Source organism: Lissotriton vulgaris, chromosome 11, assembly GCF_964263255.1.
Source record: "Lissotriton vulgaris chromosome 11, aLisVul1.2, whole genome shotgun sequence".
Taxonomy (NCBI): domain Eukaryota; kingdom Metazoa; phylum Chordata; class Amphibia; order Caudata; family Salamandridae; genus Lissotriton; species Lissotriton vulgaris.
In genome coordinates, this window is record NC_141699.1 from 141,617,848 (window position 1) to 141,641,363 (window position 23,516).

Here is a 23,516-nt window from a genome sequence, read left to right on the forward strand (position 1 = left end):
AACACATGGTTGGTTAAAACCCTATGAGGGCCTCAAGGTGTTACAAAGGACATGATACCATTGGGGAGCAAGTCATGCTTTACGAAATAAAGGAAAATGCATGGCTACGATTCTATCGAAATATCTAACAGAGCTGGTTTTTATTCTCAAAACTGCTGCTGTCAAACACCTTCTAGCCATTAAAACGTCTAGTTAAAATGCGCAGAACAAAGAACACGCAACCAATGTTACCAATAATGTGACTAATAGGAAAAGCGATTGGGCTACATTCCATCGCCTTTGACACTCGCCAAAGCCCTTTTTAGGTAGATCTAACCACACACAAAGACATCACCAAAGAGCTCTGCAGCTTGAACTGCTCGGCTATGTCTCTCCTTCATGAAATAATGATCTCCTAACCCTCAACAAATACATGTTGAACTTTTTACACATTGTGAAACTTGTACCCATTGTCATGTTGGGTGGGAGGGGGTCCGAAGACATTATGATAGCCGGTCAATAGGTGTTGGGGGATTTCAAGATTAGTTGGAAAGCTTCAAGTGGATGGGGCCATTCTTTACTGCAGTCTTAAACATTGTAAGAGTTAGAAAGGGTTGTATGATACTGTGTGAACGCGGTGCAGCTCGTATGTGGTCGCACAAGAGCGGGAATGGCTCCTGGGTGGTTGGGCGAGAGCGGGGACAGCTCCTGGGTGGTTGGGCGAGAGCAGGGACAGCTGCTGGGTGGTAGGGCGAGAGCGGGGGACAGCTTCTGGGTGGTTGGGCGAGAGCGGGGGACAGCTCCTGGGTGGTTGGGCGAGAGCGGGGGACAGCTCCTGGGTGGTTGGGCGAGAGCGGGGGACAGCTCCTGGGTGGTTGGGCGAGAGCGGGGGACAGCTCCTGGGTGGTTGGGCGAGAGCAGGGACAGCTGCGCCAGAGCAGGGACAGCACGTAGGTGGTTGCAGAAGAGCTAGAATAGCTCGTAGGTGGTTGCGCGAGAGTAGGGACAGCTCGTAGGCTGTTGCCCGAGAGTGACGACAGCTCAGTTTTTGCTGTGGGAGAGCCGAGACAGCTAGTATGTTGTTGTGGGAAAGATGTGACAGCTTGTAGGCTGCTGTAAAATAGTTGGGACAGCTCATGGGTTGTTTTGGGAGAAGTGGGACAGCACGCAGGCCGCTGTAGGAAACTTGGAACAGCTTTCAGGTCGTTGTGGGGTGGGGGGAGCATTCTCATAGTTTGGCATGGGACAATGGGGCCATCTTGGCAGAATGGGGACAGCTAATAAGTCGTCAAGGAAGAGTGAGCACAGTTTGAGCATTATAGGAGAGCCAGAACTACTCCTAGGCCATTGTGGGAGAGCAGGGACGGCACGTAGATTTCTGGGAGAATACTAGGACACCTCGGAGCTTGTCGGTGGGAGAGTGGAAACACCTCATAGATCGGAGGATAATTGTGACAGCTCGTAGGCCATTGTGGAAGAGTTGTGACAGCTTGTAGGTTGGCAAGAAGAGTTGGTATGGTGCTATGAGGGAGTAGGCCCAGCTTTTAGGTCATCGTGGGAAAGCTGGGACAGTTTGTAGCGGTTTATGAGTGTAGGGACAACACACAGGTCTGCAGGGAGCATGTTCTATTAGAGGGGACCCAGTAAGCTGAAAAACCTGAACCGTAATGCAACACAGAAGGGTTTAGAGTGCTTTTCCAATAAGAATGCATTTCTGCCCTTAAGAGTGTTTTTTTGGTGGGATGCAGCTTGAGCTCAAAGGTACAGCAAATGTGGAAGTCCACGCCCAGAGTCCAAACCAAACCCAAACACAATGCAATAAACTGTGCCTTGTAGGATTTACTGAGGAAACTCCCATGGAGCTGTATTCCATCTCATGTTCACACTTAACTACATTCTTGGGACAGATAACAACGTCACCATCTGAAAACATACCAAAGTGCAACAGCGAGCACAGCACTTACGTCTGGTAGTCGGGGAATCTGAATCAGTCTTTTGAAGTATAACATCTCCGACGCACGTTTGAAGAAGTTTCTGAGACTACAAAACAGAAAAAGAAATACATTTTTAGCTGTCATGGAATGGAGTATGCCACAGCATTTTATTTCAAGAAGGTCAAAACCGACGCTGCACTTATTACCTGTGGAACTGCTCATGGAATCTGTCCCTGTGACCTTGCAATGTATCTGCTGGCAGACCTAGAACCAAGAAAATAAAACACTTTCTGAAATCAAAAGGTGCAAAGATGAGGAACTTGTCCAAAAGCACTCTCGCAAGAGAGCAAATACGGCACGGGTGCCCGGAAGAGCCCATGAAATGGTCAACCAAGAATGAGATCTGACTCATTAGTGAGTATAGTGACATAAATCAAACAAACCAACCAACCAACCAGGCACTTCCATTTTTTACATATAAACCCACGTACAATTGGGTTCACGCATAATAGAAGGAACCAAGGAATTCATAACTACAGAAAATGCAGTTTGGGGCAAAACATCGTACTTAGAAGCACTTAAACTAATCAGCGAACTCTGAAAAACAATCATTCACCCAAGCGGTAGTTTGTAATGGTCAAATTCCCCAAGTGACCCCGTTACACAAGAAACTACACTAGCGTTCAGCCAAACCAAGACATACATTACAAAACTTCTTATCACCGTACGTACATTTCTACATAGCCACACCTCCACATTATGTCAAAAAGTAACACTTAACACCAAGCACCACATGACGTTCCCGATCTACTCTCAGGCGAGTATGGCATCGCTGCAATCACAAATCTGGATATAGGTGACTGGTGATCCTCGGTCACTTTGCCCATATCTGGAACACTCTCCTGCTCACCCTTCCCAGATCATCTATTGATTGGCCTTTCCAAATCTCTCAAACCCGACTTCTTAAATGACAACTGTGACAATCCCAGACTCCATCTCTGGAGACCTGCAGAGCGTTTAGGGTGTAGGATGCACACTACATGCCATGGGGAGTCTTTCCTACACAATGCCCGGTGCTGGGGAGGAGGCACCTGTAGGATTAGACAAAACTGGTGGTGTTTTTTAGGTTAGGCTGGTACACAAGTATTTTACATTTGAAATTAAATGTTTAGAAAGTCAAGATGGTACAAAAGGGGGTGGTGATGGACGGAGCATCTGAACCAATCAAACACTCGCACCCAGTCAAAAGATCTGGGTTTAATCCATCACCATTCTTTAGCTCACTCTGCCATGCCTTCCCTGGACCGGAAACAAGCTTCCGAGGACCTGTTTCTGGCATTCCAGCCGTCTTCAGCCCGGCTTGCTTGAATCCAGTGGCAAAGTGAGCAAGGGACTCACGTCTGAGCATACCCTGCCACACTTGTGGCGGCCAAAAGCGGTACAAAAGGGGGTGGTAATGGACGGAGCATCTGAACCAATCAAACACTCGCACCCAGTCAAAAGATCTGGGTTTAATCCATCACCGTTCTTTAGCCCACTCTGCCACCCCAGTTCAGACATGGCTATATGCAAATCAGTCTGACCCTGTGCCTCATGAGAACAGTTCAGCCCGAACTGCCAAGCCATGCCTTCCCTGGACCGGAAACAAGCTTCCGAGGACAGGTTTCTGGCATTCCAGCCGGTTTCAGCCCGGCTTGCTTGAATCCAGTGGCAAAGTGAGCAAGGGACTCACGTCTGAGCATACCCTGCCACACTTGTGGCGGCCAAAAGCGGTACAAAAGATGGCAGGAGGATTACACGTGGCACATTCGTGAAAAGGAAGGTCCATCTTCTTAGAAAAGCTCTGGGATGCATGAACAGCATCGTCACGGAGCAGTGCTGGGCCCGTACAGCAACCTAGAGTACAAACGGAGGATCCCTTGTAAAGCTTCCACTGGAGAGGATCCAAACTAGGAGGGGAAAAGGGGAAGTTGAAGACAAAGCACGCGGTATGTTATAGTTGTACGTAGGAGTGGGTGGAGGCAGTCCCATCAGCGCATCACAGATGTGGCTCGCCAGATGTTGACATTATTTCTGGGATTCACAACAGCAGTCAAGAAAATGGTAGGCAAATGGGAGACCTAGTTCTGCTCTGAGAATCCCTTCCGGGTTTGCTGCTGCCCCCCACCACACCCACCCCTTAGAAAACCAGCAGTGTAGGAAAAAAAACTGCTATTTTCATTGGATGCCAAATAGCTAATCGGAAGGAACTGAACACAGAACCCAACTCTGATTGGTTAAAAAAGCTGCCTGTCCGAATTAATAACACAGAATAGTGTCTGGTTACTCAATCCGAATAGGTCTGTGTTCAGACCACTTAAAGTGGCTCACTGGTCCTTATCTTCAGACCCTTCAAAGTGACTACCAGGCAGACCATCAGAAGCCAGGAAATGGCCATTACTTTACAGAACGCATTTATGGCTGTGACAACCACAGGGTGTTAGATAGTGTTATTTGCATGTGAAGTGGTGGCACTTTCCGGCTGTACGGAATGCAAGTGCAGAAAGCCCTTGAATCCTGCACAACGAGAGGAAAGTGGAAATAAACACAACTGGACGTTTATGCAGACAGGATGCCCCCGCCAGCTTCAAAGACTACAAGGTCGAGGTAGCAAATCCGCATCCCTTACCCCTCCTAGATTACTCCGGGAATAAAAATAAGCATGAGCCAGTAGGAATGTGTTTAAGAGACTGGTGTCCAAGGGGCCAGACATCCACGTAGGGGGGGATCCAAGTGTTCAGATACAAAATGGTGGATAATTCTGTAATTCATTTAGTACAAAAAAGTTGAGAGGAGAGGCTTCGCCTTGATGGGGACTGAAGTTTTAAGACAGCAAGCCTTGTTGCTTAAGCAGGATACAAAAAAGTATTATGAATATCAAATTTGGACTGCATGAAACAGGGATATTGTTGTGGGTGTTGGGTTGGTGAGTCTGCTTCCTTCAAAGCTCCCTTGTTAAGTGACGCTTCCTGTTCCTTGCTGGTGAAGCCCCACTGTAGGGTACAGTACAGTGGCAGGTCTGTCTGCCCCTACAGAGCCCACTTGTGTGCCAGGCAGCCTCTGCCCTCTGCACATGCCCTCGGTGAGCAGACATGTGCATGCAGGCCCCCGTCTCCGGATCAATTCTTGCTCAGAATATGCAAGGGTGCAGCTGGTCTTCAGTCCATCCCTGGTTGATGGGGGTCCTTCCAACAGCGCACAAGTAGAACAGACCCCCATTCAGGGGGACCAGACGACAATACTCTTCAAATGTGTGCATTTTTTGTTGTTGTAAGAAAATGTTGGTTTGTATACGTATGACATCAATAGGATATCCAGAAATATAAGATAATACAGAGAATAATGTCATCAAACAATATACTTTTTTTGTTAGTCCAAAAAAAACTGTGCATTCTTAAGTTCCCAAGTCTGGAAAAGAATCGGACAGTATACGATAGACAGAGAAATGGAAAGCTGTATCCCCGTATAACCCTGACCAATTGGACGGTTTTCTGGAAATATGTGTTTACACGTTAGCACATTAAAACCCAGGCATATTGACAAATGTGTGCATTTTTAAGCTGCCAAGCCTATGGATGACCTTGAGTCCAGACCAATGACGCGCAAGGCTGGATAGAGTCTGGGTCAGCCTTATCGAAGAAAATCCCCAACATTATTTTCCCACAAGTTTGCTCTTATGTTTAGTGTAAATCTCAAATATTTTGACATTTCATTTAGGTGCACGTTTGGAAAGCTGTGACATTTGCAGGCATACTCAAGGAAAAGTTTGCAAAATACTATTCACGGGTATGCAGTAAGTGTACTGTGTATTTATTTATGCATGTGAAATTATAATCACATATGTGCAACTGCCCTTTTGCTCTTTGAAGTGAATTTCTCCAAGGACAAAAATATGACCTACACACCTATCACTTTTGTTCCATTCTCCTTTTCGCCAGGGTGGGAAGAAGTCGTGAAATGTTTGTCAGCACCGACCAACAAGTGCGTCTGGGGCAGTCTCCAAACTTTCTAACGCATTCCCTCCCGGAAATGGGCAGACTAATCCGCCTGTCACAGATTTATTCAAATAAAAATAAAAAGTACGTGTGAGTACTTAAAAGTACACTGTGTGGATCACAAACGAGGCACTACACTTGGAAAAAAATGACATTTGCACGTGTAACTTGAACTTGTAGATAAACCGGAGCCTCTTTATTTTCCCTGCAGTCGCATTCATCCATCCACACTTTCTCGATGAGACAGAGAATCTGAGCATCTATAACGTATCCTCTGTGGTGCAGGACATGCGCCTGACGGGCTCGATTGTTCATTCATTCACTGACACACTGTTATATTCAGTTTCAGAAAGCACAGACTCGCCATACACAAGGACGGGACAGGTACAAACTCAAGGGAAGCGCGAATTTGGGTGTAAAATGGCGGCAGGCACATGAACAGAGTAATGTGACAACAGGGGTTAACTTGTACCGGTGCGTGCAGCTGGGTGCCACCGACTCTCATTGATGACCAGGACTTCTTTATCTTCTTCTTAATCTGACCCACAGAGAAAGGGAGAAAGAAGCAGGAAGGTAAAGACAGGGAAAACACCGAGGAAGGGAGGAATCAGGAACTAAACAGAATCTACAAAAGAGATATAGAGACAGGAAGATGTGGGTGGCGGGGAAAGAGGCGTGAAGAGGAATCAGGACTAGGCTGGGTTGGTGTGTAGGGCATTGGGCCCTGCCACCAGTGGCCTCCTAAGAAAAGGGTGGTCCTCGCGCTCAATTTATGAATAAATTAAGCACTCCAGTATAGAAGAACACGGCTTGGGCACCACACCATATTTGGACGCAAGGGAGGAGTGGTGGGGGTATGAAGTGATGGTGGCGCAGAAGGAGAAAGTATGGCACGGGGAGACTCCGTATCAAGAGGCCTTGGGGGCCAAATAGCCATGAAAATGAGCGCCTAGAGGAGAAGCGTGACTGAGAAGCACATCCTAATACATCTTACCTACTGGATAACAGAACCTGATGAAATCGGCAGAGAGGGGCAGGAAAAAGCAATGACCCAAGACGCACAGCAGAGGAGTTTAGAATAGTATGGTTTAATACAGCACTTAATGTGACCGTTTTACTATTTCTAAGCGCTACTATTTGAGGGGTTACTATTAATTAATTAAATGATACAGTTATTGACCTCAGAAGAATGCCAGACTAAGTTGGCCCTTTCTGGACCCCAGCAGGTGTCGGCAGGAAGCGCTTAACCCCAGGTCTAGCGTTTTCAAAGGCATAAAGAAAGCTATTAGAAGCTAATTATTAAGCGCTCCTGGGGGACGGGCACAGCCCTTTCAATGCACCAAGGGAGACTTAATGGCGCGTGCTACGCAGGTGTGCGCTTCCAGGAAAAATATGGCGTGCGATTCATCATAGGTTTCTGCACCCTCTGGAGAGTTAAAGGTCCCCATGGAGGAACCACTGTAGGCAAATCAGAGCATCTGCGAGGCTGTTCCTTTCGATAAACAGATTAAATATTTGGGGTGAGACGCACACAAGAGTTGTCAATAATATCTTTGTAGTTAAGGTTCAATCCATTAAGAGGTAGGAGGATATCCAATAGGTCACTTAAAATACACGCACTGGCCCACAAAACATTCCAACAATGCAAGCAGGTGTGATCGTGAATGTTTTATGCATGCTGGTTGAGGCGGGACACCTACCCAGTCAATTCTTTGGGAAGCAAGAAAGTAAACACAGATGGACCCCAAATGTCACTTCGAACTTTATTTTGCTTTGTAAAACAAGCATTGGCAAAGCCAATAGATCACGCCTATCCAAGAGCTATTGGCTTTGCCAATATGTTTTAGCCACATTGTACACCAAAGATGCTGCTGTTCAGCATGGTTAAAAGTTAGTGGGGTAAAGGAGGGAGAATGGAGTGCAGAGTCATAAAGTAGAGTAGAGTGTTATGGAGAGGCATAGAGAGTTGTGGAGTGGCGTAAAAGTTGAGTGGTGTGGAGTGTTGTGGAGAGAGAAGAATGTCGAGGAGTGGAAGGGCATAGATTGGAATAAAGCTGAGTGTTGTGAAATGGAATAAAGCTGAGTGTTGTGAAATGGAATACAGCTGAGTGTGGTGGAGTGGAATACAGCTGAGTGTGGTGGAGTGGAATAAAGCGGAGTTTTGAGGAGTGGAATAGAGTTGAGTGTCATGGAGTGGTGTAGAACATAGTGGAGTGGGATAAATGGTGTTGGGTAGAGTGAATCAGAGTGCCGTAGAGCAGAGTAGATTGTCAAAGTGGAATGGCCTAGAGAGGAGTAGTGGAAGAGACTGGGATGACAGAGTGTTGCAGAACTGAGTGGCATAGAAAGGAGTGACAGAGTACAATACTGGAGTAGAGTGGAGTAGTGTGTTGTAGAACAGAGTGGAGTATAGTGGAATAGAGGGAGCTGCGTAGAGTGGAGTAGTGTCATGGAGTTAAGTGTTGTAGAGCGGAGTGGCACTGAGTAGAGTAGAGTTTAATGGAGTACAGCGTCCGGGTGTAGTGTTGTATAGTGGAGTGTAGTAGAGTAGCCTAGAGTGAAGTGGCTTAGAGTACAGTGGTGCAGAGTAGATTGGCATAGAGTGCATTGGTTTTTAGTAAAGTAATGTAGAGTGGAGTGACGTAAAGTAGAGTGACGCAGAGTGGAGTGGTGCATGGTAGAGTACAGTGGCATAGAATAAAGTGCAGTGGTGTGGTGCCAAGTAGATTAGAGTGGTACAAAAGGGGGTGGTGATGGACAGAGCATCTGAACCAATCAAACACTCACACCCAGTCAACAGATCTGGGTTTAATCCATCACCGTTCTTTAGCCCACTCTGCCACCCCAGTTCAGACATGGACATATGCAAATCAGTCTGACCCTGCGTCTGGCCTGCCGAAACATATTAACACAAACTAAGTTTGTGGTGCTGGTGCGAAGATGTTGCCGTGGAGTAGATCTCTTCAGTCTTCGTTGTAGGGTTGCTGGACCAGTGCCTGGTAACGCCTTGAACACAATGCACATAGCTTTAAATCAGACCCTCTGCTGCAGAGGCAGCCAGGGCAGGTCCATCAGGGCATTAGATGCTGATGATCTGAGAGGTCTGTTTCAGGCATGTTTGGCTGCTGCCACGTGAACTCTACATAGTCTATTGAGCAAGTATTCAGGGGCCCCAAGTAGCAAAGCATTACAGTAGTCCAGTCGACTGAGAATGACGCAAGCACCAAAGTGATTTAGCTTGAGTAGGCAGCAGAGGTAGCACCTTCCGAAGGCTACGTAAAAGTGAAAAACATGTGCCTACAACTTTTGTAACATGATGTTCCAGGGATAATTTGCTATCAAATATGACTCCCAAGTTCCGAACTGTGCCTGATTGCACCAGCGCGTCTCCAGATGAAAGGGGCCAAAAGTTAGAGGTCAAAGTCATAGGAATCTTACTTGCAGAGGAATTCAGTTTTGTCCTCGTTTAATTTGGATTCATCAAGCTGGCATGATACCAGCATGCCTTATTGGAATGCGGTTACTGTCTCCTCTTGATTGTTATTGAAGGATAGAATGTAGGATGTAGCCTAACAGCTGGGGTGGTTGATCTCAAAACTGGGGAATCAGGTTCGAGTCTCAGCAATGACACTCAACATCCTCTGATTCTGGACAAATCACTCAAGCTCCCTTTGCCTAACAAAAATGAATGTGCCCTTGTGTAACGCAACTGGTGCTCATGTAAAGCGCTCTGATACCTTTGGGTCAAGTTCGCGCTACATAAAACTACTGGGGAAAAAAGAACCAGCTGAGTGTCGTCAGCATAGTTGGCCAACCTAATGTCATGCTCGTTTATCAAAGTAATAAGTGGCCTCATATAAATATTGAGTAAAATTGGGCAGGGTGCTGAGCCCTGCGTCACTCCCAGTCATAGATTTTTAAAATCAGAACAGTAGAGAGTTAAGACCACCACCCAACACCTGCCCGATAGGTGAGACTCCATCCACTTTAATGCTGTGCCTCCAACTCCTATTTAGGTTAGTTAGGAGAGAAGGATTTTGCAGTCAACCGTGTCAAAGGCATCTGACAAATCATGCAGGATTAGGACTCTTGATTGCCCACTATCCACCTGCATCAGTAACTCATCCAGAGCGACAAGTAAGGCTGATTCTGTGCCATGTCCGGGTCGAAAACAAAACTGTGCATCCTGAAGGAGAAAGTGAGATTCCAAATATTGCGATAATCAGCTACTGACATATCGTTCCAGAATCTTCATATGAAAAGGTAGGTGCGCAATGGGTCTGGAGTTACTCAGAACTGATGGGCCAACTGATGAGTTTTTCAGGAGAGGGGTGACAATTGCTTTTTTCCAACTCAAGGGTACCGCAGGCTGGAAGGCACAGGCATGGCCTATTCTCATGTGCTCAAATCTTGTGTTTGCATGGCATATCAAGCAGTTGTGTCCTTCAGGAAGTGACTCCAGATCAGGGCCAAAGGTAATGTCCAATAAACATTTTCCTGTACCCCTTGCCTTATTTTCTGGACAATCGTAAGAACCCAATTTAAGTTCGAGGAACACAGGAGTATTTATATGCACCCAAAGTATGAAATATTGCTCATAAATGTGTGCATCGGTTCACAGCACACAAATTCCTTTTAGCCTCTCAGGGATATCAAGTGGCCCCTCCGGGTGGTGAGGGCGACTCACCTTGCCCATACATGGTGCTAGCACATTTTTATAATGACTATGAGGTTCACAAAGCAGGAGGACTGCGTAACCACAGACTGGAAATAGAGAACGGCCAACACACCTCAAAGTACTAACCTGGAAAAGATTGCTTCTACCAATAGTAATGTCATCAATGACGCCATTTGCAATGTCAAAGAAGTCTTGGATCCTAATTATAACAAACCTTCAACTGAATGTTCAAGACAGCCTTGTGGACGATATTGCCAGTTTTACTGCACAAACTCACGTTAGGGGTCGCTTTGGGTAGGATATAAATAAAACCTTCTGAATTTTGTTAGGTATTGTCACCCACCCCACGCTAACGCACCAGAAGCTTAAGTTTGCTCATGCATTATTTTTCTGTGGTGGCCATACTAAATGTGGCCTATTTAAAAGGTTTTCAGTGATTATGTCTAAATAACGTGCCTTTATATTTTTTTCATAGTGAATTTGAGTGTTTTGAGACATGGTCCACTGAAAATATTACAAACACGTTTTTTACCACTCACGCAAGAGGAGGACAAATCATCTGAACCATCCCTAGCCACAGACTCTCAACTTGCAGTTTCTTCATTTACATGTGGAAACAAATATCCACCTATTCAATGGGAGTTTGTCCTCACACCAACAACGGTTGCAGGCATCACACGAACAACAGCCGCAGGCATCACACGAACATGGTTGCAGGCATCACACGAACAATGGTCGCAGGCATCACACGAACAATGCGGTACAAAAGGGGGTGGTGATGGACGGAGCATCTGAATCAAACACTCACACCCAGTCAAAAGATCTGAGTTTAATCCATCACCGTTCTTTAGCCCACTCTGCCACCCCAGTTCAGACATGGCTATATGCAAATCAGTCTGACCCTGTGCCTCATGGGAACAGTCCAGTCCGAACTGCCAAGCCATGTCTTCCCTGGACCGGAAACAAGCTTCCTAGGACCGGTTTCTGGCATTCCAGCCGTCTTCAGCCCGGCTTGCTTGAATCCAGTGGCAAAGTGAGCAAGGGACTCACGTCTGAGTATACCCTGCCACACTTATGGCGGCCAAAAGCGGTACAAAAGGGGGTGTGATGGACGGAGCATCTGAATCAATCAAACACTCACACCCAGTCAAAAGATCTGAGTTTAATCCATCACCGTTCTTTAGCCCACTCTGCCACCCCAGTTCAGACATGGCTATATGCAAATCAGTCTGACCCTGTGCCTCATGGGAACAGTCCAGTCCGAACTGCCAAGCCATGTCTTCCCTTGACCGGAAACAAGCTTCCAAGGACCGGTTTCTGGCACACGAACAATGGTCGCAGGCATCACACGAACAATGGTCGAAGGCATCACACGAACAATGGTCGAAGGCATCACACGAACAATGGTCGAAGGCATCACACAAACAATGGTTGAAGGCATCACACGAACAATGGTCGAAGGCATCACACGAACAATGGTAGCAGGCATCACACGAACAATGGTAGCAGGCATCACACGAACAATGATAGCAGGCATCACACGAACAATGATAGCAGGCATCACACGAACAATGATAGCAGGCATCACACGAACCATGATAGCAGGCATCACACGAACAATGATAGCAGGCATCACACGAACAATGATAGCAGGCATCACACGAACAATGATAGCAGGCATCACACGAACAATGATAGCAGGCATCATTAGAAAGCAGTAGTTGCAATTTGTTTTCTATTCAGTTCAGATCCCACTCGGAACGCTAGTAACAAATTTCAATATAGAAATATTCATAAATTTCTATAGGCAGAGATACTCACATGAATGGAGCTTGAACATCAGCTGGACCGTGTAATGGTAGAGGTGGCTGCAGTCTTGAATCACCTGAATCAGCGGCGCCAGCTTGCACTGCCCGGAAGACATCTGCGACACGGCCATGGCGCTATTGAGCTGTCTGGTAACTGCACATACAGACCGGATTACCCACAAAGTTGTTAGTAAAAAAAAAAAAACACTCAACAATACCCCAATCATCTACAGAAGCTAGCAACATTAGATGTCAGACCGACTTTCTGACCGGAGTGATTTTCATATCACTGGTCCTAAACTGCTAGGTTTTAGGTGGAGCCTTACTGCATCTACACAGGTTTGTGATGGTCTTGGTATGTGGTGTTCATGATAGAAGCCACTGTCTCTTCAGTCCCAAATAAATCAATATTCTGAAGAAGAAAAAACACAACAGTGCAAAAGAGGGCCTTCGAATCCACCCTGCATACTTTTCCTTCAAAAAGAACAATTGATGGACAGAATGCAGAACAATGTCATACATTCACCCTAGTACAGAGATCTGGGCCTAAATCCATTGTTTTGTTTTTGCTCGCCATGCCAGTTTGGACCCAGCCATATGCAAATCAGTATTGACCCTGTGCCTAATGGGAACAGTCCAGTCCGAACTGCCAGGTCAGTTCCTCCCTGGACTAGAAACAAGCATCATTTTACTCAATTATAAAATCTACATTTCGCAATATTTAGACACCACATACCTTTAGCTCGAGCCCTTAAAATCAAAAACATCAATTGAGTGCGAGACTGCTTCACCATCCTCCCAGGCTGGATAATGAAGTGCCTATTGCAAACTGAACCTAACCAAAACCTAAGCTGTGCTTGCTCCCAACAATATCACACAAACTCAGCTTCAGGAAAAGTTTTCCAGCATGAAGCAGGATGGATCCCCTTTCTGGTCTCTGCGGATGATCGGTCATTAGATCGGTCATTAGACACCGATGAGGATTTCCCAGGAAACATTCAGGTAAACAGATTTTCCTGCTAAGAATCCACACTTGGAGAAGAATGTTATTTAAGTCATTTTAAAAACTGGAACACATTTTTACACATAGAAATCACCACGTTACTTCCAAGAATGGGAATGCACAAATGATAGTTGGGTGTGGTATTCTTTCTCCCAATACATGCCGATTTTCATCTTAGAATTCACACCCTGAATATTTCAATAGGGTCATAATTTGTTTGAACCCACACTGCCTTCACTAGATAATCCATAAAGAGTTTACAAATAAACTTTTTCAAACAAACTACAATTATTGGACTAACCTGTAATAAACACCCTGTTGTTCGCAAGTAAGATTTTTATTACCCTCCAAATTATCTACGACTAATATTATTAGCACTTCGCTTTGCCCTTTTACACCATGTTTACACCACCATCCTCCAAGGCTCTTTGCATGATTGTTATGGGTCATTACTACTACCATAACAACCCCTACACTCTTTCTATCAACTGTGGAGAGATTTAGGACCAAGTTTCACTTACTGTTTGGTATTCACACATTCAATCTCTGGATTCTCAAAGGCCACGGGTTATATATGAAAACTAGGACTTAAACCTACAGAAGGGCAAGACTGATGACAAGCTGGGATTTCAGTGTCACTCCAATTCAGTTGTGAACAAGTTGATTAGACTTAACACATCATACAGTGAGAAATCACAGAACATGCACTCGCTCTCAAGGGATGTGGTGTTTTTGAGAAGCTGATCATGGATGTACGGAAGAGACCAATTTTCTATTCTATTACTTACCTTGCTTTTTAATAGTTCAGACACTGTTTTCTGGCAATCAGGATCCATTTGGCGGCCATCTTGCTCAAAGCCCAGCCATTGCCATCTTAAGTATTTACAGGCCTAGTAACATGCACCACCCAAGTACAAATTGATTGATTCATTCACTTGCCAGCTCTTGGCAGAATGTCAGATTAAGGTTGTGTAACCCCTTCACTTTTACATAGACTGGTTTCTGGAAAAGTTGTATTCGACTGCATTCCTTTCATTGCATATTTCTAGGAGAACAGAGGAGCTGTTTTGTACACAAACATAAGCACATTTTCAGCTTTACTCCACAACTTTCACAGGATGTCTTTCAGGAAAGTTGGAATAAGGCCCTGTTCTTCCAAACACCTCCACAAAAAGGCTCTATGGCAAATGATCAACACGGCTCTCAAAGACCCCAGAGGATGAATAAGTAAAAACCTGAAATAGAGATTTTCCCCCAACATAGCTCGTTCCCCGGGGGACCTTAAACCTGAAAGGGACTCTTATCTGAGCTGTGTACAGCAATTCATCACCCAATGCAACGTCGCCTAGAGACCCATGTGAAAAAGCAGTTTGAAAAACAGCATTAAACCAACAACTTCTTCCAAACTTTGCCACTGGTGAAAATGTATATAGTTCTAAATATTTGATAAGTGCCATTGCTGCGCCTTCTGGCGGCAGAAGCTACCAATGGGCCGAAATACTGGATAGATGTGCCGTCCCCCTCCCCCCCAAAAGTTAAGTTATGAAAAGCGATGACACTGTCTGCGCTAGGAACAGAACTCGCCCCTTTGATCAAAGTTTGGACCTATATTGACAATAGAATCTTTCCCATATGAAGCCTACCCCAAAGCACATCTAACATGGCCACAGGTAACCCGCTCGAATGTACAAGCACCCAGTGCTTAATTTTGTGAAAAACATAAGCACAGAGGCCCCAAGTTTTTCTTAGGAGCTTGCCTCTGGTTTGGCCTAATGCCGGCACTGCAGAAAACAAAGGCTGTCTAGTCTTCATTCTCTCTTTCTTCCACCACCCAACTCTTCCTGCCTCCATCTCTTGTGTTTGCTATCTTTTTCTACATTTTATACCTTTCTGTCCTCTTGCTGTTGGTCAAATTCTGATGGTGAAAACAAAATCCCTAGAATGAGTGTAAGTGTCCACCACCGGCACAAATTAAGCTCAGTGGGCAGTCCATTTTACATATATTGGCCACTACAGTTTTAGAATATCAGGATAAGTTCACCGAAAAACTATCCTGAGATCACCGACTCAAGCAAAACCACCCACTGACCTACGACTGATGGCGGATGGTCTGCCATTTTACATTCTATACATTGAAGAGAACTCGCAAAGGATAACAGTCACCCTTTTTCACTAATCACCCATACTTGCCCTGAGAAGACCTTAATAAGTTGCAATGCTTCAGTAAATTCTTCGCATGAAATCTTAACGTCATCCCATAGCCGTGGAGTTCGTTGTCGGAGGCCTTCGACTATAGATGGGGCGCACCGTTTCCTGGATAACTATACCATTAATCAGATTACACAATGGTAGTAACCAGTGGCGGCTCCTCCGTTATGGCAGAGGAGTGTCACCCCCTCCCTCCCCTTCGCAAGCAACAGCAGCTGCAAAACTTAAAAATAAAACTATAATAAACCATGTTTATTATCTTTTTATTTTTCTCCTACAGAGGAGTCTTGGGGGCGGAGCCAATGGATGACAGGCACTGAGGAGCAATGGTGGGCACTGGTATAAGTGAGCATGAGGGTTTGGTCGGCTGTCTCTGACCAGCCAAACCGTCATGCGCACTGAAGCGGTCTCCAACCCAAGCTGCGTTGCCAGGTTTGAGACAGCAGGCAGAGGATCCACAGTCTCCCTGGGAACGCAAATCGAGGGCGCTCAGGCCAATCCTGAGGCTGCTCTCATGCTGTGTACCGTCACTGTAAATTACAGTAAGTTGGTCCCCGGTAGCACTGGATGAGCTGAGAAGGGGATAGCTGGGAAGATTCATCTTGACATCCTCAAGGACCTTTTTAGCCACTGTTTGCAATGACCCGCAGAGGTGAGAGACCATGCAGAAGAAGTAGCCTGCATTCATTTTCTGGAGCCATTTTTTCTCTCTACCACTGCAGAGTATCAATCCTAGATCCCTACACACTCTATACGGATGTGTGGTGATTTACGCCTGAGAGTGGAGCTTAGTACTAGGGCTGTTTTAGGCCCTGCTGGTCCCGGATTGCACCATCTGCTGTGGGCCTTTGACCTTGATTAACTAGCACAAAGGCAGCCCTACTCAAGAAGAACCAGGGCTTTAAATCATTTTTTAAATAACACGTGGTTTCTTTCGAACAATTAGCAGTGTACTTGAATAAACAAGAACACAATGGCAAGGTTCAGAACAGGCTAGGGTGTAGGACAACATCCTACCATGCTCTGAACATTGTCATTGTTCGAAAGGAATCCCATGTCATGCATAAAAAATGCTCGCGTTTAACCGCCACACATGCCAACTCTGGTCAGATTAAGACCTGCAATATTAATAATTTCCCCGTTCTCAACCTCTGGGTACAGCTTTACTTTTATCACCTGCTCAATATAAATTGTCTTTTGATGTTGAGAACTGAACACTTCTCTCACAGTTAACATGGCTCTCCAAACATTAACTTTTATTTTATTATCCAAGTTGTTACTAATTTGTACATTTCCTAGCCAAACCAATTGTGCCCTTTAAAAAGTAGAGTGATTTGCTTGCTAGTTTTGGCCAAGTCTGTTCTTGACCTAGTTTGTTCATAGCTTACAAGTGGCCCCATAGCACGTTTAAATCTTCAGCCAGGAGTGGCTTTTTATCTAGCAGCACTTTGTAAGCTGGGTTTTTAAGACCCACACTATTAATACAATGTCAAAATAAAGTTTCATTGAAAATGATATGTTCCGGCTACAAGATGGTGGCCCACTCTGGGTTCTCTTCGGGCTCCCGGGGGGCGGGAATTCTGGTGCGTGCGTCCCTTCCCCTTGAGATAGACGTCACTGTGATCGATGAGAGGGGGCGCTACGCTGCTGTGGCGGGGAGATGGGAAGGGCGTTCCCTCGCGCTACTTTCGGTTTATGTTCCCCCAGGCTTACAATCCAGTACTTTCCAGGACCTTGGTGGCGCCATTTTGTCCTTGCCTGATGGCCTATTGATAGTGGGGGGTGACTTCAACTCAGTCTGCTCTGGCTCCCTGGACCGCCAACCGCCGAGGGATCTCCGCAGTTCCCAACTGTGGTTGCCTTCCTTTCTTGACTCCATGGGTTTGGTGGACAGTTGGCGACTACTACATCCCGCGCTCCGCCATTTCTCCTTCCTTTCGAGTGCCCATGGTAGTCTCTCTCGTATAGACTATGTTCTTACCTTAGCTGCACATGCGTCTGCCGTGTCTGAGGCCCGTTTTTTGGCACGGGGTATCTCTGACCACTCCCCGCTGTGGGTCTCGTTTGATTTTAATATCGTCCTGTCTGACCGGCCAGTGACGGTTAACCCATGGTATTTCCGTAATCTCAAGACTCGTGCACTCCTTGCTAAGGCCATTGACCTCTACTTCTCGGAGAATGTGGGCTCGGTTGGCTCGACTATTACCCTTTGGGAGGCATTCAAGACTGTATTAAGGGGTGAGGCTCTTGCTCTCATTGCGGAGGCCAGGCGAGTCAGAGATGCCGACCTCACGTGTATTGAAGACTAGGTTTTGCGCCTCGAGTCCCGATTGGGACCTGAGCCCGACCCCTCTCTTTTGCATGCCCTTTCCCTTAAACAGACGGAATACCATGATCTCGCCACGAATGCTGCCCTTACCCTGGCCAAGGAACAGCAAGGTCGTATCTACGACGTTGGGGATAAAGCTGGGAAACTGCTGGCTTGGCTGGACAGGCGCGAGATGGCTAGCCGCGTGGTGCCTGAAATCTTGGGCGACGACAGGGTCGCCGTCACGGACCCAAGTGCTATTGCCGAGTCCTTCGCTGATTATTTCCGGGGTGTCTACACTTCCAACTCAGACCGCTCCGAGGCTGACTCGGCTGCGTTCCTCTCGACGATTGACCTTCCCTGTCTTTCTGAAGAGGACCGTGCCGACTTAGATCGAGACATGTCCGCTGACGAGATCGCCTTGGCGATCAGTGCACTAAGGTCGGGTAAGGCGACTGGCCCCAATGGTATTCCGGTCGAGTTATACAAAATTCGACCGGATGTGGTATCCCCGCACCTGCGGACTATGTTTTTGAAGGCACTGGACGAAGGCCTCCTCCCTTTAGATCAGAGGCTGGCCACCATCGTGGTTATTCACAAAGAGGGAAAGCCAAGAGACGTGTGCCGATCCTATCGCCCTATCACTCTCCTCAATGTGGAGCCCAAGATCCTAGCCAAACTGCTTGCTAACCGATTGGTTGGAGTCATCAGTGATTTGGTGCACCCGGACCAGTCTGTTTCATTCCCCGCCGTAACACTGCCCTTAACCTGCGTCGCCTCCATGGTGTTATGGCCAGAGCCCACACCCTCGAAGAACCGGCGGTCCTTGCTTCTCTTGACGCCACGATGGCTTTTGACTCTCTTGAGTGGAGTTATCTCTGGGCGGTGCTGGCGAAGCTTGGATTTGGACCGGTCTTTGTGAGTTGGGTGCAACTCCTTTACGCTGGCCCGCTGGCTAATGTCACAGTCAATGGCCGCGTATCGGCGTCCTTTGCCCTTCACCGAGGTACCAGGCAGAGTTGCTCCCTGTCACCTCTCCTGTTTGCCCTGGCTCTTGAGCCGCTTGCGGCCATGCTACGTACACACCCGGACTTACATGGCATAACCTGGGCCCCGGGCTTTGAAGATAGAGTTTCCCTGTACGCAGATGATATTCTGCTCTATCTTACTTCCCCCTGCAAGTCGCTCATTGTGGCATGCGACGTGCTCAGGCTTTTTGGACGCCACTCTGGCCTGGTCATCAACTGGGCCAAGTCTTCTCTTTACATCCTAAAGGGGGACACACCGCGCCTCCCCAGAGGCTGCAATATCCAGATGGCCGGACAGGGCTTTAAGTACCTGGGAATATACATTTCCGGTAGTTCTAAGGCGCGATACGACCACAATCTGCTCCCCCCTCTCCAGCGGCTGCGGAGAGACGTGGATAGCTGGCGCAGGCTCCCGCTCTCTCTCTTGGGCCGGGCAGCACTGTTCAAAATGATGTCCTTGCCCAGGTTCCTGTATGCCTTACAGAACACCCAGGACCCGGTTCCAGCCCGCTATTTTCGGGAGATTGAGAGTTTGCAACGGGCCTTGCTCTGGGATGGTCGACCCAGTGTCGCCATCCAGAAGCTCACGTTACCGTGGTACGACGGAGGCATAGCCCTGCCGGATGTACGTCTGTATTATTGGTCCTCTCAGCTCACTGCTATCAACCACGGCTTTTATGGCCCTGTTGATAGCCCAGGCTACGCAATGGACAGGTGGCTCTTACGCGGGGGCAACTACTATCGTGCCCTGTATTCTAGATCCTTCGATCGGCGCCTGTCCGGCCCGACCAAAGCAGCGGTTCACATTTGGCGGACGATCACTAAAGCGCAGGGTTGGCAGGGCAGACTGACTAGGTTTACCCCACTGTACGAATCTGACATCTTGGGCAGGCTGTGGCACACCAAGGGCTTCGACAAATGGGATCTCATAGGCATCTCCAGGGTGGACGATATGGTTGTTAAGGGCGAAGTCAAGACCTTTCCTCAATTGCAGGCCGAATACCGTTTGGGCAATTCGGAGTTTTTCCGCTACGCCCAGCTGAGACACGCGTTGCTTTCTGCCAAGCCGACGGAGGGAGAGATCCCTGAAAGCTCCCCCTTAGAGGACAGGATACTGGATGGCCATATGCCTGACAGTGCTATTTCCCTGTCCTATAAGAAATTGATTAATGTTCGAGCTGATCTCCTCCTGTGCTTGCGAGACCAATGGACGGCGGACGGCCTGGAACTTGACGATGAGGACTGGCAGAGTGCAGTGTCCTCCCCTAAGGAGGTCGCTATCTCCTCACGTCTCCGACTGGTGCAATTCAAAATCCTTCACCGGGTATATATCACCGGCCCCCGGCTCTTGCATATGGGATTCTCGCCCGATGGCCTTTGTCGTCGAGGTTGTGGTGCTCTCGCAACCTTTTTACATATTCTGTGGGAATGCCCTGTCATCGCCCCCTACTGGGCGAGAGTGCACCGGATTATGGGAGAGGTGACTGGTGTGGTATTGGCTGCAGAGGCGCGGAGGTGTCTCCTTAACGTTTGGGAACCGTCTGACCACAACACGGCGCAGACTCGTTGGGTGACACTGGGCAATATGGTTGCCAAGCGTGATATTGCTCAAAAGTGGGGTACTGCCACAGCCCTCCTGGTGGTACAATGGAAGGCCAACATGGATTGGTGCATGTTGAGAGAAAAGACAGTCTATGTAGCCAGGGGAAGGCCTCAAACATGGAATAAAGTGTGGGGGGCATGGAATGCGTACAGGGGCGATGTGTGCCTGCCGCTGGAACCTGTACCTCTGGACGAACACTTATCACCGTAACCTGTGACACCAACTGTTTTATGCTGTTTGTACTTCTCCTGCTTTCCCCCCCCCCTCCCCATCCTACCATTCATTCTTTATATTGATTCTCTACCTATCCTCCTCTGCCTTTTTGCCGACTCCTTGACGTCTCAGTTGCTCCATTGCCACTCTCACGCGCCTTTTGGCGTTTCTTTTCTTGGTTTAGTTCTCTTTCTTAAAAAACAAAAAATCAACCTGCAATGTTCTGATGTGAATCACCTTGCACTTTTCTCCTCCTGATTCTATGCTGCCTTGCCTCCGGGATGTTAGGCTGAATAGCTGTGTGCTCTTTTATAATAAAGGTTTTAAAAATTAAAAAAAAAAAAAAAAATGATATGTTCCAAGTTCTCAGATGTAAATGTGTTTGAAACCAGTAGAAATCATGTAATTTTAAGACCAAAACTGGATGGCTGGATACTGCACTTGAGGGACCTGCAAAGCCAAGACATATTGTCCACCTCAAACCCTTAACTTTGACAGAGAGAACAGGCCGCCCTATCCACACACAACACGGTCTTTAAATCCTACTTGCCGAATGTACCGCTATAATTCCAGATAAATCCTTGCACAAGACTCCACAAAAGACCATTTCACCAGTGTTAAAGTCTTTAAATTATCTTACAACCTAATAATGCACCATCTTCCCAGACATACGTCGATGATGACCCATTTGATCAATCTACACTTGTTACCTGGTAGGAAAAGGATCCTGTTTAAAACCTTGAGACGGATGCACAGAGCTTTCCATCAGCCTGGGCCAGAGTACTTATCCGATAGGGTTCCATTTTATTTTTCCCTTAGAACTCTATGGTCCTCTTGCTAAGAACACCAAGAGTTAGGCAAGCAAAAACAGGAGGCAGATGCTTTGCCCTCCTGGGCCCGCAAGCTTGGACTAGCTAACCAGCCGACCTACGGTTAGTAGAGAGTGAACAGTCCTTTAAAAAACAGCTGAAGACTTGGCTTTTTACTCTTTGATAGTTCACTCTTTCTTCTGCTCTTGCTTGTTCTTTAGCATCAGCACACACCTGGGAGTGGCTGTGCTCTCAACAAGTCCAGCAATTCATTCATTTGCACTCAAATCACCCAAATTCCTTTGGGAAGAATCAATTGAGAATTCAATCCTAACACGTTTGACCAATGTTACTGCCTCTATGAGCTTACAAATGCACAATTTGCTACTATATTTCAGCGGCGGACGCTACTTAACAGGGGTGGCGGGGGAGGGGGGTTAAACATTTTTTTTTTTTTTTTTTTAAAAACACTTGCCTGCAGGCCAGCCGCTGCCTCTCGGTCCTCTATGACCGACTCCAGGAGCAGGAACCAGGAACAAGGAAGCACACAGGTTCCCAGACCCCCTAGCCAATCACAACGGTGCGTTACAGCAGCGTTGTGATTGGACTGAGCGCCTATGGTTCGGCACTCAGAGAAAGACCAAGTCTGTGCATGTTCTGCACCCAGGCTGTTCATTACAGTCAGTGGAGAACATACAAAGTATGCATGACTGTTTGGCTGGCCAAACCATCATGCGCACTTAGGGTGTTCTCACCACACCTCCCCCTGGCCCCTGCTCTGGCCAGCCCCTCCACTAAACAGGAGCGGAAAAATAACATGATAATAGCATTGCGTTATTAACATTTTCTATTTTTCCCTTTTAAACTGCACACAGAGCAGTGGGGCGACGCTCCTCCTCTAAGGCGGAGGAGCTGCTGCTGATATATTTGCCATAAATTGCTTGGAGGAGAAGCCCCAAATCTCCGCTGTGTAATATATGGCCCTGTATAAACAAATCTGTTCTGTCGAGACAGCTGAATGTCCCTTATTGCGGATTCTAAACCCTGAAAATAACATGGCTTACTATTACCACATTTAAAGCTAGTCTCTATATATACCTTGGAAGGCTGAAAGGCTGGGCTGGCCCTACTACAATTTAAACTCATGATCTGAAGCTCACACTGCAATGTAAGCAGTGAATACTTACCTTACATTATCTGCTTCAAAAGTTTCACCCATTCATGCACTAACTTAGCTTCCATCTACAACTAGCCAGTTCTATGCTGAAGCTAGAAAAAACCAAGATGGGGGCAGTGTGCGGCATTGCACAAAGAAGAGGTGGCACATTATGTACCATGCCTACGTCATCAAAATCCTCAAGATGACCCTGTTTACCACCACGAAAGGGCGAAGATCACTGAAGCTCTCAGGGGAGTAGCTAGGGTAACAAATAGGAAAGCAGAGACGTTTTAAATCTTAGGCAAAGTTGGCAAGTGTCTAGGGCCCCAACTTTTCCACGGGGGCACCCAGGAAAGTGAGACTTTCAATTAGACCTCTGTCTCGTTAACCCCTCTCCACCGGTAATTCCACCACTTTTCTTAAACTGCAAAAAGCTACCAGGGGTATTTTAGATAATTGCCCTGGAGAGGTGTATGGTACTATTAGGTTAGCTTCCGGTATTACCAGTTTAACTTGTGGTATTACCACGCTATCCCCCAGTAACACCAGCCCTCTGTTCATAACAGTGAGGGGAGGAAAAACTATCCAATGACCCAATTTCTGTTTATTTTTGTCAACAAGTTGCCCAAAGGCTTCTGGGCACTACATGGCCAATCCTTGCACCCACTTTGTTTAATCTCTATCTGGAACCATTAGGGAACTTCCTAAGTAAATCTGGGATCCACTACCATCTTTATGCGGATGACACTCAA

The 23,516-nt window shown here is 46.9% G+C and overlaps 1 protein-coding gene across 2 annotated transcripts in view; it reads right to left on the reverse strand.

Annotated features, from left to right (window-relative positions):
• The window catches only part of HIP1R (huntingtin interacting protein 1 related), a 478,743-nt gene that overhangs the window by 220,379 nt on the left and 234,848 nt on the right, over nucleotides 1-23,516 (reverse strand). For both annotated transcript variants that reach the window (XM_086942942.1, XM_086942943.1), the window contains exons 8-10: nucleotides 12,447-12,587; nucleotides 2,120-2,177; nucleotides 1,944-2,019 (exon numbers count right to left, since the gene is read on the reverse strand). In XM_086942942.1, coding sequence (XP_086799068.1) covers nucleotides 1,944-2,019; nucleotides 2,120-2,177; nucleotides 12,447-12,587 — 275 coding nt within the window. The remainder of the gene's footprint in view (nucleotides 1-1,943; nucleotides 2,020-2,119; nucleotides 2,178-12,446; nucleotides 12,588-23,516) is intronic.